The 13177-nt window shown below is 38.0% G+C and overlaps 1 protein-coding gene across 3 annotated transcripts in view; it reads left to right on the top strand.

The window, feature by feature from the left end:
* The first annotated feature begins 1473 nt into the window (after positions 1-1473).
* Positions 1474-13177, top strand: part of HEMK2 (HemK methyltransferase 2, ETF1 glutamine and histone H4 lysine) — a 16521-nt gene continuing 4817 nt past the window's right edge. Inside the window, exons 1-4 of one of the 3 annotated variants that reach the window (XM_006742728.3) lie at positions 1474-1646; positions 3662-3748; positions 4488-4578; positions 9730-9813. In XM_006742728.3, coding sequence (XP_006742791.1) covers positions 1513-1646; positions 3662-3748; positions 4488-4578; positions 9730-9813 — 396 coding nt within the window. In that variant the 5' untranslated portion in view covers positions 1474-1512. The remainder of the gene's footprint in view (positions 1647-3661; positions 3749-4487; positions 4579-9729; positions 9814-13177) is intronic. The other 2 variants (XM_006742729.3, XM_031038466.2) reach the window with 2 other exon arrangements.

The raw sequence follows: 13177 nt of genomic DNA on the forward strand, positions 1-13177 counted from the left end.
TGAATCCCATGAAACTTTTGTACAGGATCAGAAAAAAACATGTTTGAGAAAGTTAATTACAGTATTGTTTATAATAGTGAAAATCTGGAGAGGACTAAATGTTTACCAATAGATATTTATCCATTCCAGATAGGATAATTTATATTTTCATATAATACTATCTGTCAATGAAAAGGAATAAACTAACTTTATTATATATGAAAACACAGAGTGAAAATTTTCAGTGAAAAAGAAATGGGAAGAACAGTTTGTCCAACCTATTACCACTGAAACAAATTTGAAAACACACTAACCATACACTGCTCATGAATATCTGAATGTAAAAGCATAAAAACATCGATTGGAGGGATACATGCTAAATTCATGACAGAAGTCAGGTTGGAGAGAGGTTTACAAAATGGAACTGAAGGCGAATGCAGAAAGAACATCCACTTCATCTGTAATATGTTAGTTCATATATTTAAAAACTCTTCTAAGGATGGGAAATTGGCTCTGCAGATTTTGGGTTTGTGAGTCTCCATGATCATGTGAGCTAATTCCCTATAATAAATATTATATTATATTTAACATACATTTAAAATAATAATATATAGTATAATATGTATTTTAAAAATAAACTAAGAACTCTTAAGGAAATATGAGAAAGTACTATTAATTGTCAATTCTGGGTGGTAAGTACTCAGGGTTTTAAAAAATGGAATCTGAGTACTTTTCTGTATTTTTATTACTCAAATTTTAAATACTAGATGTAAAAATGTTTCCTTGGGAAATTTCAAAAATTGACTCAAAAAGAATGCAAATGCCTGAATAGTCTAATAACCTATAGAAGATGCCCCCAAACTCAAAGAACCATCCACTAAAAAAAAAGCACTAAATCCATCCAATTTTATGGGTGAGTTCTACCAAATGTTCCAGAAACAATGTCCTAACTCATCCTGTGAGGATAGCATAATCAAACAGAGCTAGATTATTAGCATTCCAAATTCAGCAGGGTATTAAAAGAAAAATCATCTTGCTTGAGTTAAAAAGAGTGCTTTCATGATTTAACATCAGGAAGGTAATTTTTATAATATACTACAGAAAAAAATTAAATGAGAAAAAATCTTAATCTTAAAAGCTCAAAGCTTAAAGTTCAGCTGATGTAAAAAAAAAAAAAATTTAGTAACCGTTATGTATTTTTTTCAATTCTTTGCAAACAAGAAATAGAAGAAAACTTTTAAATGTAGAAAAAAGAAAGAAAAACACTCCCCTTAGTCAAAAACAATCGAGGATGCCCCGCATCAAGTGCTAATCTACAAAATGAAATAAATTTAAATATTCGAAATAAGAAAGCAAATGTCAGCAGTTGCAGATCATATAACTGGTTACTTAGAAATTCCAAGAGCATTTACTGACAAACTGTTGGAAGTAACAAGCCCGGATTCTTCTCTCCGCCTCCGGCGCCCCGCCCCCCACTGCCGGGCCTGCGCACGCGCAATTTTGGCGCATGCGCGTGGGACGGAGAGAAGGAAGATGGCGTCTCCGAGTTTCCCCACGCCGCTGCATGGGCACGTGGGCCGCGGCGCCTTCAGCAATGTGTACGAGCCCGCGGAGGATACGTTCCTGCTGCTGGACGCGCTCGAGGCAGCAGCGGCCGAGCTGAAGGGGTGCGAGGGGGGCGAGGGGGGCGAGGGGGGCGAGGGTCCCCGCGGGAGAGGGCTCGGGCGTCCTGGAGAGGCGGCGTTGAAGGAGAGCCAAGGAAAGGAGGGATGCTGTCTGCCCCGAGGAGGCGGTGTCCGCATACTTGGCGAACACTGACACTAGAACGCAGTTACAGACGATTTTCCTGTAGTTACCTGTAATGAGCGGGCCAGGGAGCTACCTACTTTTGCGAAGGTGCTGTTTTGGTCGCAGGAGCTCCATAGCTCCTTTTCACGCCGGCATATGTACATCTTTTCCTTTCAGCTGTTAGTCTGAAGAACACAAGCCCCCGAGAGCAGCGATATTATAACACGTTCAAAAACCAAATATTCCGAAAATATTGCTTATTAATACTAATTTTTTTAGTAAATATTAAAAGCTGCGTCGTATTTAATTTACTCAGTACACAAAAGCACCCTGTAGCAACGGAAGGGCACAAAAATGAAATGAGGTTGTGAGATCCAGGCGTGGAGAAGCATTTTTAAACCCACTGAACAGCGTTCTGTGCCCTGTACCGATAGCCAGTTAGCCGTGTGTGGCTACCGAACCCTTGAAATGTGGCTGGTGCGACGCAGAACGTAGTTTTTCATTTAACTTAAAAATTTAAATAGCTACATAGCTAGCAGCCTATGGAATTTTCCCGAGCACTTTATAAATAATAAAATTGACTTGTTCAAGTGCCCCCATAAATTTAAATGACATTAAAAGAATGAATACCTACATTGTAATTTTTTTAATGAAAGGAATTTGAGTAATTAGATTTATTTAAAGATCAGGACTTGAAATTGGTTTTCTCAAGATGCAACAGCTGTCAGTCTTCATAGATCTATATTTCTATATTTTATTTATCTCTCTTAAACCTGGTCAGATTTTTCCATATATAAAATGCCCCAACTCTTATTAAACTAGCTTTCCATTGTAAACGATGGAACTTTGGGATTTACTGGAATATAGAATGGTACAGTACTGATTTTTATAATTTGTCTTTTAGTCTCAAGATACCCCGAAAGATTTACAAACACAAATTGCATTGCAATTGCTGTGAAAGGAGCTGATTAAGTTGTGAAGTCAGATTATTTCTGGTCTTGGAATTCTGTTTATGAAAGCATGATAGTTATTTTCAAATAAAAGCCGCCTGGTAATATTCAACAGACCTTCCCACAGAATAATAAAGTTTTGTCAGATAATGTGGACTGGTTCCAGAAGTTAGAAGCTGCTGGAGTTTGTAGTTGGATAGTTGTTTGAGGAGTTAGTTGCTGGAGAGACCTCCTAAATCCCATCAAACCCATTTCTGTGATAGAAATAATTGGTGCTTTTGGTGCATATGTAGATTATAGGCAGGGAAATAAATTTAATTGAAGGATAAAATACAGTATAATGAAGAATTTATTCAAAAGCATGTAAAGTTACTACTAATATTCTAAGATCAGATACTCTCATATTTTCCCAGTTCAGTGTACAGCTGTACAAATAAAGAATTTCTTTGCTGCTCTAAATCTTTTAAGAGAAAGGAATTTTTTTTCCCTAGGATATGCTAATGCATTTGTGAATGTTCTGTACTTTTAAATGATAGAGAAAACATCTTTCATAAATAAATAATGTAATACTACTAACCCTATCATTTTGGGAAAATACAGACTAGGAGCTCCTTGTGAGAAGGGTTGATGTTTTTCATATTAATATTTTCAACCCTCAACCTTATTCCATAATTTTTATGTGATGTTTTGTAGAAATTAATTGAAAGCCATCTATTTTATGGACTTAAATTACAAACTCCAAACAATTTTGAGTTAAACAGAATTAAGTGAGCACGAAGTGGTTGTCAGAAATTAGTGTGTTTATAAATTTCTTTTGTATTTCCATATATTTGTGGACAAGGGATGCTGGAGAAATACATATTAAAAGTAGATTGAGAGTCATTTTCTGGGATGTATATTTTTATCCTACTATACTCATATTTATTTTATTTTGCTTTTTTTAGAGTGGAAATATGCCTTGAAGTAGGTTCAGGGTCTGGAGTGGTATCTGCATTCCTAGCCTCTATGATAGGTCCTCAAGCTTTGTACATGTAAGTGTAAGTGTATCAAATTCATCTGTATCTCCCACTAAGAAATTCACTAGGGGTATAACCGCTCGAATGAAATCATTTTTGTAAATAAATAATATATCTGAAAGGGTCTACTTAAGTGTAGTAAGGACTCACTGTAAATTATTCTTCCCTAAAAATTATAACTGCATGTCCAAAACTGTTCCATCATACTGCATAATTATAGAAGCAACAAAATAATTTTAGGGTATTTCTAAATTTGAAATTTTTTAGGTAAATAGTCTGATTACCAGAAAAAATTGGAAGTTACTTAAATTTTTTAAGAAAATTTGAGAATATGGAAAGTTTAAAGAAGAAAATAAAAGTCACTTCCAATTCTACCACACGTGGTCCAAGTATGTTTCTTTTTTTCCCCCATTTCCTGTGTTTTTCATTTAATATTGTATCATGACTATTTTTCAAAAATTCCTTTTAAATTTCATTTTTGTGATAGCATAGTATTCATTGGATTCATAATTTAGTAAATGCCTTCCGATGTGTATGCATGTATGTATATTTTCTACTCTTGCACATTTTATCAATATAACATTCTTTTTCATTAATATAACACATCTTTGTTTTTTTCCTTCACCATTATTAAAGCATTTTAATTTTTTTCTAAATCTGCTGTGTGTAAAAGCAGTGGAGCGTTTTTTAATTTTTCAGTAATAGGCTTGCCTCATGATCGTAAGATACAGTGTTCTTTCTTTTCTGTGTCTAGGTGCACTGACATCCACCCTGAGGCAGCAGCTTGCACTCTGGAGACGGCACACTGTAACAAAGTCCACATTCAGCCAGTAATTACAGACTTGGTGAGCTGTTCGTCCTTGTCCAATGATAGTTAATTTCCTTTTCAAATACGTTAAGGTTAAGATGGTTAGGTCAAAGAAGCTTGGGTGATTAATTAATTTTTTTTTTTAAAGATTTTATTTATTTATTTGAGAGAGAGAGAATGAGAGACAGCACGAGAGGGAAGAGGGTCAGAGGGAGAAGCAGACCCCCAGCTGAGCAGGGAGCCCGATGTGGGACTCGATGTGGGACTCGATCCCGGGACTCCAGGATCATGACCCGAGCTGAAGGCAGTCGCTTAACCAACTGAGCCACCCAGGCGCCCTAATTAACTTTTAATCCACTAAATAGTATACCCCATAATTTACAGAGTAAATTCTTGACTGTTGTAATTCATCTTGTCCAGAATTCAAAGGGAATTTCTACTGTTTTGGAAGGATCAGTCATCTTTTGGTCAGAAGTGACAGAGAATCCAGTTCACACTGGCTTAAGTAAAGAGAGAGTGTGGCTTCAGGCACAGCTGGCTCCAGGAACTCAAATGATATGATAGGCATCTTTTTCTTAGCTCTGAACTTCTCTATTGGCTCTATTTCTAGGTAGTCTTTCCCTTCATGGTAAGAAGATACTTGCATGTCTGTATCTTATTTCTCAGCAAACACCTCCCTCACCCCTCCGTGGAAAGAAACTCTTTCTATTCAGTTAGTCTAACAAGCCCCAGAATGAGTATTGCTTCGATCATCTTAGATCATATACCATCTCTCAATCTCTCACTATGGCCAAAGGGGATCGAAATACGGAGATGACTGGTTTAGGCCTGAGTCATAGTCCCACCCCGGCAGCTGCATTGGCATAAACCCTACCCAAGCCACATGGATTGAGAATGAGAGGAGATAGAGCTTACCCAATAGAGATCAAGGAGATAAAATCAGAAGAAAGCGGGGAATGAGGCCTGGGCAGGTAAAAACAACACATCACAATTACAGAACCATCATTTTATTTTAAGTTACACATATATTTTCCAGTTGCAGTTTTCCTTTAATATTTTAATTAGTAAGACTTGGATAATTTTGGACTTTTGTTGTTGTTATAAGTGCTTTTTTGTAAGCAAAAAATCATAACAGCATGTACCAGGTAGGGATAAGAAAAATGCTTTCTGTGCTTCTTGACCTGTATTATTCTTACAGTGGTAAGAGTATTTAGCTTTTCTGCTTTTTTTTTTTTTTTAATTTTATTTATTTGACAGAGAGAGACACAGCGAGAGAGGGAACACAAGCAGGGGGCGTGGGAGAGGGAGAAGCAGGCTTCCCGCCGAGCAGGGAGCCCAATGCGGGGCTCGATCCCAGGACCCTGGGATCATGACCTGAGCCAAAGGCAGACGCTTAACGACTGAGCCACCCAGGCACCCCGCTTTTCTGCTTTTTTAAACTCACAAATGACTTTTCCGCTTGGAAGGAATTAAGCCAAACATGTAAGAAATTCTTACCTATTAGAACTCGTTACTGCTATTAAAAACTAGATTATCAAGAAAGGTACTCAGGTGATTTACTGTGGTGGTTTTGCCCTTTACAGTTTTAACTTGTTTCTTTAATGTGTCCATGATCAGTGTTAAATATATGTTTTTGATATAATGATAAAACTTTAGAGATATAAGAAATTCAGAATATCTTTTTTTTTTAACAGAGGTAGAAACTGAGGTGAGGTTCATTTTTTTTTAAAGTCACATGACTAATAAAGTGATAAATACAGAATTTAAGCCCAGACCGTGCTAATCTAAATCTCAGGGTCTCACAGCTGTTTCAGGACATGGCTTGTGGTAGTCCATGCCAGAGTCAGCTCTTTCAGTGGTTCAAGGTGATGGTGACACTGAGTACCGACAAAGAAAGAAGGAAGTAGGCATTAGCATAGGTATTATGATCCACTTACAAAACTCTACATTTGTTTATATTCAGAACACTGAGCATAGATTATCACAGCCATGATACAAAGTCATTGTTTTGGATAACTAAGCTTACGTGTTTACAAAGTAGTACTTTCATTTTGCTTCTTTTTTAGTTTTAGAAAAAAGACTTTTTTCAGACATGTCATATGCCTTTCCTTATATTCCTAAAACAAACTAAACATAACTTTACCTTTGATTGATTCAGGGTCATTAATATGAACCTTAGTTACTATTCCGTGCTAGCTGTGATAATGGGGCTTATTCAGGGCTTTCTGTCTTTACACTGAGTAGCTAGAGCCTGCAGTGATTTTGAGTTTTTATTTCCTCTCCTCTTTGTCTCTCTCTTCACTTGCTTTATGTTGTCTTGTTTTACTATTACTTGTTGGTGGCATTTTCGCTCTCTCTTTCCATGTGCTCTGTGCTAGAATACCGAACAAGTGATTTAGTTAAACTTGTATTTAAACTAAGAGTTCGGGGCGACTGGGTGGCTCAGTCGTTAAGCGTCTGCCTTCGGCTCAGGTCATGATCCCAGGGTCCTGGGATCGAGCCCCACATCGGGCTCCCTGCTCCGCGGGGAGCCTGCTTCTCCCTCTCCCACTCCCCCTGCTTGTGCTCCTTTAAAAAAAAAAATTTTAAACTAAGAGTTCAGGGGCTCTGAAAAAGAGCCTCTCATATGAATAAAGTACATTTTGCTATATGGATTTAAAACTTCTTGTCAGAGGGCTTTTTTGCTTACTTCCCAATTCTTGGATCCGTTCTAATGCTCTGAGACCACCCAAAAGCTGAATGTGGATGAGTGAGAGATGTGTGTGATTAGACCTTATATCCAGCCTACCATGACTTTCTTATGTAAATCCATTTTCTTTGTAAACTACCTCATTTTCCATGTTTTAATATCCATTTTTTCCTTTATTTAAAATCCAGTACTGCAATGATTATTAGTATATAGTACCTCAGAGCCATTATAAACAATTACAAAGCAAATTCTTTTCTAGTTTCCTTACTCAGCATTTCTGGAAAATTACCTTCTGAGCTTTTTCTTTACAATGTGAGAAACTTAATTTCTTTATGTAATTGAAAATAAAGCTTTTGGTTATTTCAGATGTATTTCCTCACTGCAGTATCACTACTGAAAGGAACAGCAGATTCACCAGTCATCTTCCTACTTGCAGACAAGGGTATACCTGAATCACTTCCCTGAAAAATGTTATTCTTCACTTTTTAAATGAATAGGGAAAGAAAAGTTACCTCTAACATCTCCCTCAAAGATGCTATTCGCGTGTTTTCTTTGAACTGTATAGTTAACAGGCTTCTTACGATGACAAACATAGAATTGCTTTTAGAAACCTGGATAAAATGGAAGTTGTGAGGCAGTGTTTCACGCTGTGTGTAAATAGCCCAGTGATGTGCCCAGTACTGAGATGGTATGACTGAGTATTAAATAACTTTGAATCACATAATGTAAAAGCTCTTTTCTCTCTAATTCTCCTTCAGCCATTTTGATTACATCTGGGAGAAGGTCTCAGTTTTAAACACTTGCAAATGTCTCACTTTTTTTTTCTCTTAAAGATTTTATTTATTTATTTATTTGAGAGACACAGAGGCTGTGAGAGAGCACGAGCAGGATAGAAGGAGAGGGAGAGGGACAAGCAGGCTCCCCGCTGAGCAGGGACCCCAATGCGGGGCTTGATGCAGGGCTTGATGCAGGGCTCCATGTGGGGCTCAATGAGGGGCTTGATGCGGAGCTTGATCCCAGGACTCTGGGATCATGACCTGAGCTGAAGGCAAATGCCTAACCGACTGAGCCACCCAGGCTTCCCTGCAGATGTCTCTTTAACAAAGAGACAGATGACCTGGGTCACTCTCACACTGGCAGCAGTAACTATAACCATAACATTTTTTTATTTATATCACATTTATCCTTGTAGTCATTTCTATTTCCAGGAAGTAATACTGATTTCCCTTTAGAACAAACTTATTTAACAGAAAAAGGTCTATTTAATGAAAAATATTTAGTAAATAATGGTAGGTCCCTGTGCATATATGGGAGAATTATAAGAATGTTAATAAAATACCTAACACTTTGGACCCTGCCTTGAAGTACTTCAGCTATTCCATCTCAAGAAACAGCCTCAGGGGACACCTAGGTGGCGCAATCGGTTAAGTGCAGTCGGTTAAGCGCAGTCGGTTAGGTGTCCGACTCTTGATTTCAACTCAGGTCATGATCTCAGGGTTTGTGGGATCGAGCCCCGCATCAGGCTCCGAGCTCAGTGGGGAGTCTGCTTCCTCTCCCTCTACCCCGTTCCTGCATGTGTGCACGTGTGCTTGCTCTCTCTCTCAAATAAATCTTTAAAAAAAAAAAAAAGAAACAGCCTCAGAATTCATGGGCAAGAGTCTGTACAAAGTGGTAATTGAAGGAAATGGCTTTAGGGGTGAAAACCTATCCAGATAACAGTGTTTTTACTTTACTGTATCTGTGACAATGGGGGGTGACATGACCAGATGTGATTTTGTGAGTATGTGTGTAATTCAGTCATCAGAGGGATCCAAGGAATACTTTAAATGGCATTGTGCCCTAAAAGCACTTTGTTTAAAAAGACATTTTTGTTGTTGTTCCACAGAAAATTGTACCCAGTTGTTTAAAGGTTTACAAAATGCCAAACAACTGAGATTTTCAGTGTCTCTTCCACTTTTTTTAGCCCTTTCTTTGATATCTAATTGTTCCAGCCAGTATATTTATGAGTAATTAAAGTAGAAAGCAAATATAAATACATATACACATATATGTATATATGTTTTTATATATATGTGTTTTCTGTTATTTTTTGTCATCTCATAAAACATTTCTCTTGGTTACAGAAAATAAATGTTTAAGTTAGAGCAATAGCTTTAGAGTATATGTATATCGATACAGAACATAGGAGAGCTTGCTTCCTTATTTAATCTTCTAAAAGTGAACCCAGAGTGTAAACATATGAGCTGTCAAAAAGCAGAGGCTTTTTGGACATTTTATGTTCATTCTGTTAAATAGTTTAATTTCCTATTTTCAGGTAAATGCATATAATCTATATCTGAATGAAAATGTAAAAATAATTATCTCCATCTCTGTCTACAGTTTCAGCCCTCTAACACATTGTTCTCTAAAAACATGGGAAGAAAGTATTTTTAAACTTTTATTTATTTATCTATTTTAATTCTGAGTCTAGCTTAAAATTCTGACTATTGAAACATTTAGGTCAAAGGCTTACTACCAAGATTGAAGGAAAAAGTTGATCTTCTGGTGTTTAATCCCCCCTATGTAGTGACTCCACCGGAAGAGGTAAGACATGTAACAAGATTTAATTATTAATATTTTCAGCTATTTTCTTTAAAATCAAATGAACTTCATTATATGACATTAGTCAGCTGCTGATTAACACAGACTGGTCTGATATTATTCCTAATTGTCAATAATTAAGTATGTTGGTAGACATAGGAAAGGAATCTCAAACTAATGGAAATACAGTGACCCGTATTCATCCTTAAAATTCCCATCGAAATCAGGCCATATATTTAAATTTGCATGTGTGTGTCCTCTAGCATGAATTGCAAATTTGCAAAACAATATTTTAAATCATCCTTAAATTCATTATAGGAATTCTTTCTGAAAGTCAACAATTTCCTCCTTTCACAGGTGTTGGGGGGGTGACTCTTATTTCAGGTAGGGAAAAGAAACATCTTGAAATATATGGTTTGGAAAATCTCAAGAATGAAGCGGTAAATCATATCCCAATTTAAAGAGAGAATGGTCAAGGCAGACAAAGTTTAATAACGAACTAAGGCTAGCTTTCCTTGAATTATTCATGATCCTGTTTTATTCATTGATGAATCATTCTCTGGCAAGGCTGATAAACATTACATTCTCCTCTACGAAGATGGCAAAAGTCTCTGTAGCTGCTATTACTACTAAGGGCAGCTAAGCAACTAAGAACTTGTTGCTCCTCTGACACAGGAACTCATTTGAGAAGGAAAGTCATAAGGTGAACAGAGATTGAGGGCAATGCAACTTAATACAACTCTTTAGGAAAGGACTATGTGAATAAATATCAAGAGTGATAAAAATGTTTCAGTCCAGTAATTTCAGTCCTTGAGATATAATTTAAGAAAATCATTCAAGGGACGCCTGGATGGCTCAGTCGTTTGAGCCTCTGCCTTCAGCTAGAGTCATGATCCCAGCGTTCTGAGATCGAGTCCCGAGTCAGGCTTCTTGCTCAGCGGGGAGCCTGCTTCTCCCTCTGCCTGCCGCTCCCCCTGCTTGTGCGCTCGCTTGCTCTCTCGCTGTCTCTCTCTCTGACAAATAAATAAATAAATAAATAAATCTTAAAAGAAAAAAAATCATTGGGGCGCCTGGGTGGCTCAATCGTTGAGCATCTGCCTTCGGCTTGGGTCGTGGTCCCGGGGTCCTGGGATCAGGCCCCGCGTCGGGCTCCCTGCTCGGTGGGGAGCCTGCTTCTCCCTCTCCCTCTGCCCACCCCCTCCTCGTGTTCTCTCTCTCTCTCAAGTAAATAAAAATCTTAAAGAAAAAAAATCATTCAACAGTAGAATAAAAGTTGACATTCACAAAAATATGTTTATTGCATGTTTATTTATGATGACAAATAATATGAACCTATATATGTAACAGAGGAGATGTAGTTAAGTACATCATGGTCTATCAGGTCTACAAACTTCTGGCAAGACTAGTGAATGAAGAGGAGATTCTGGGAACATGGGCTTGTTCATGGAACATGAATGGGCTTCCTCTCTCCCACATTCCCACTACTAAGCTACATAGTTGCTTCTCCTGAGCCTTACAGCTGCTGGAACATGGAGATGATTGAGAGGAGGCAGGACCTCGGCTCTTTCACAGTCCCAACAGCGAGAGCCAGTGTCATAATTCCCATGAGCTGAGCAGTTAGCTGGACGGCAGAATCAAAGTGTGGGACAACAAAGATTTCCTTGAGCTTAAAAACATGTTTTACAAAATAAAACACTAGGAAATGAATTAAAAGAGAATCTGGTCTCTGTCAAGACCTGAATTGGTGTTGTGGAAACCAAATGAAAGATTTCAGTGCACAGAGCCTGAAGATAAAAAAGGAAATCATGCAGGCAAAAGATAAGAGACTTAGAGGTTAGATCCAGGATACATAATACAAAAATAATGGGAGTCTGTGCATATAAAAAATTGTGGCTATACTTACTAGTATATGTAGAAACATGAGGTTAGGCACTTCTGGCTTGTGCCCGTGAGCTATGAAGGATCAAGAGCAGGTACAGCAAGGTCGTCAGATAGCAGACGACCAAACATGACTCCTCCCTGTGAAGATGGAAACCCTCCCTCTGTGGTCTATAAGAATGTGCTTGGTGCCAGGAGATCTTCCCTTAGGGGGAAGCAGATAAACCCGGCTGAGCATCCCTGGGGAGGCATATAAACAGGGTCTAGCACAGAGGGATACTAGTCCATTCTGGAAGAGAATAACGAAAGACAGGCTTATCACCATGCACTCTGTCCACAGACCACTTTACCTGATGAAACATCCATAGAATGAGCTCCACCAAAATAAGGGGGTATACCAAGGAAGAGGAAGACAGGAGCCCCAGAAAAAGAAGTAATTCTAGGAATGCCAGGAAAGGGAAGTCTCTAGGAGGAAAGTCTTGACAAAAAACAGAGGAACTGATAAATTTCCTAATATAATTTACTTTGTGGAAAATTGTATTGAAAAGTTTATGATATATATCAGAATAATTTAAATTAGATACAAAAAGGGGCTCCTGGGTGGCTCAGCTGGTTAAGCGTCCGACTCTTGGTTTTGGCTCAGGTCCTGATGTTACGTGTTGTGCGATCGAGCCCCACGTGGGACTCTGCGCTCAGCACGAGGCTGCTTGGATATTCTCTCCCTCTGCCCCTTCTCTGCTCCCTTGCTCTCTCTCTCGCTCGCTCTCTCTGAAACAAATAAATGTTTTTAAAAAATTAGATACAAAAAAATTTAAGTAAATGAATGCATTGGATGCTCATCAATAGCTACATAAGATATTATACTTTTCCATTATAAAATAGTAGGCAGCCATTAAAAGAGTAAATCAGAACCATACCTGATCACATGAAGAGCTCATCTTAAGGTATTGTTGAGTGAGAAAAGCAAGATATGGGGTAAAAATATAGAATATAATCCTGTCTTTGTAAAACATGGACAAAAAAGAAAAAAACGTGTGTGTGTAAGATGGGGAAGGAGCAGACAAGCAAAACAGTAAAAGGGGAAAGTGCAATTTTTTAAAAAAGCAGGTATATGAATGTATTTCCCTTATCTGTAAAATAATATATGTATATAGTTACAGGTATAAATGAATTTACTTTAATGGAGAAATATATACCATTTAAATGAATAAAAGCAGTAGGCATGATTGTATACAATTTGTTTAAACTAAAATATGGACAAAACCATTGAAGGGTAAGAAAGAAAATAATAGGGTTAAAATAGTTCTTTAATGTTTTTTTCAAAATATTCTTTAGTTTTGGGCGCCTGGGTGGCTCAGTCGGTTAAGCGACTGCCTTCGGCTCAGGTCATGATCCCGGGGTCCTGGGATCGAGTCCCGCGTCGGGCTCCCCGCTCTGCAGGGAGCCTGCTTCTCCCTCTCCCACTCCCCCTGCTTGTGTTCCCTCTCTC

Source organism: Leptonychotes weddellii, chromosome 1 (genome assembly GCF_054177405.1).
Source record: "Leptonychotes weddellii isolate Sample4059 chromosome 1, ASM5417740v2, whole genome shotgun sequence".
Classification (NCBI taxonomy): Eukaryota; Metazoa; Chordata; class Mammalia; order Carnivora; family Phocidae; genus Leptonychotes; species Leptonychotes weddellii.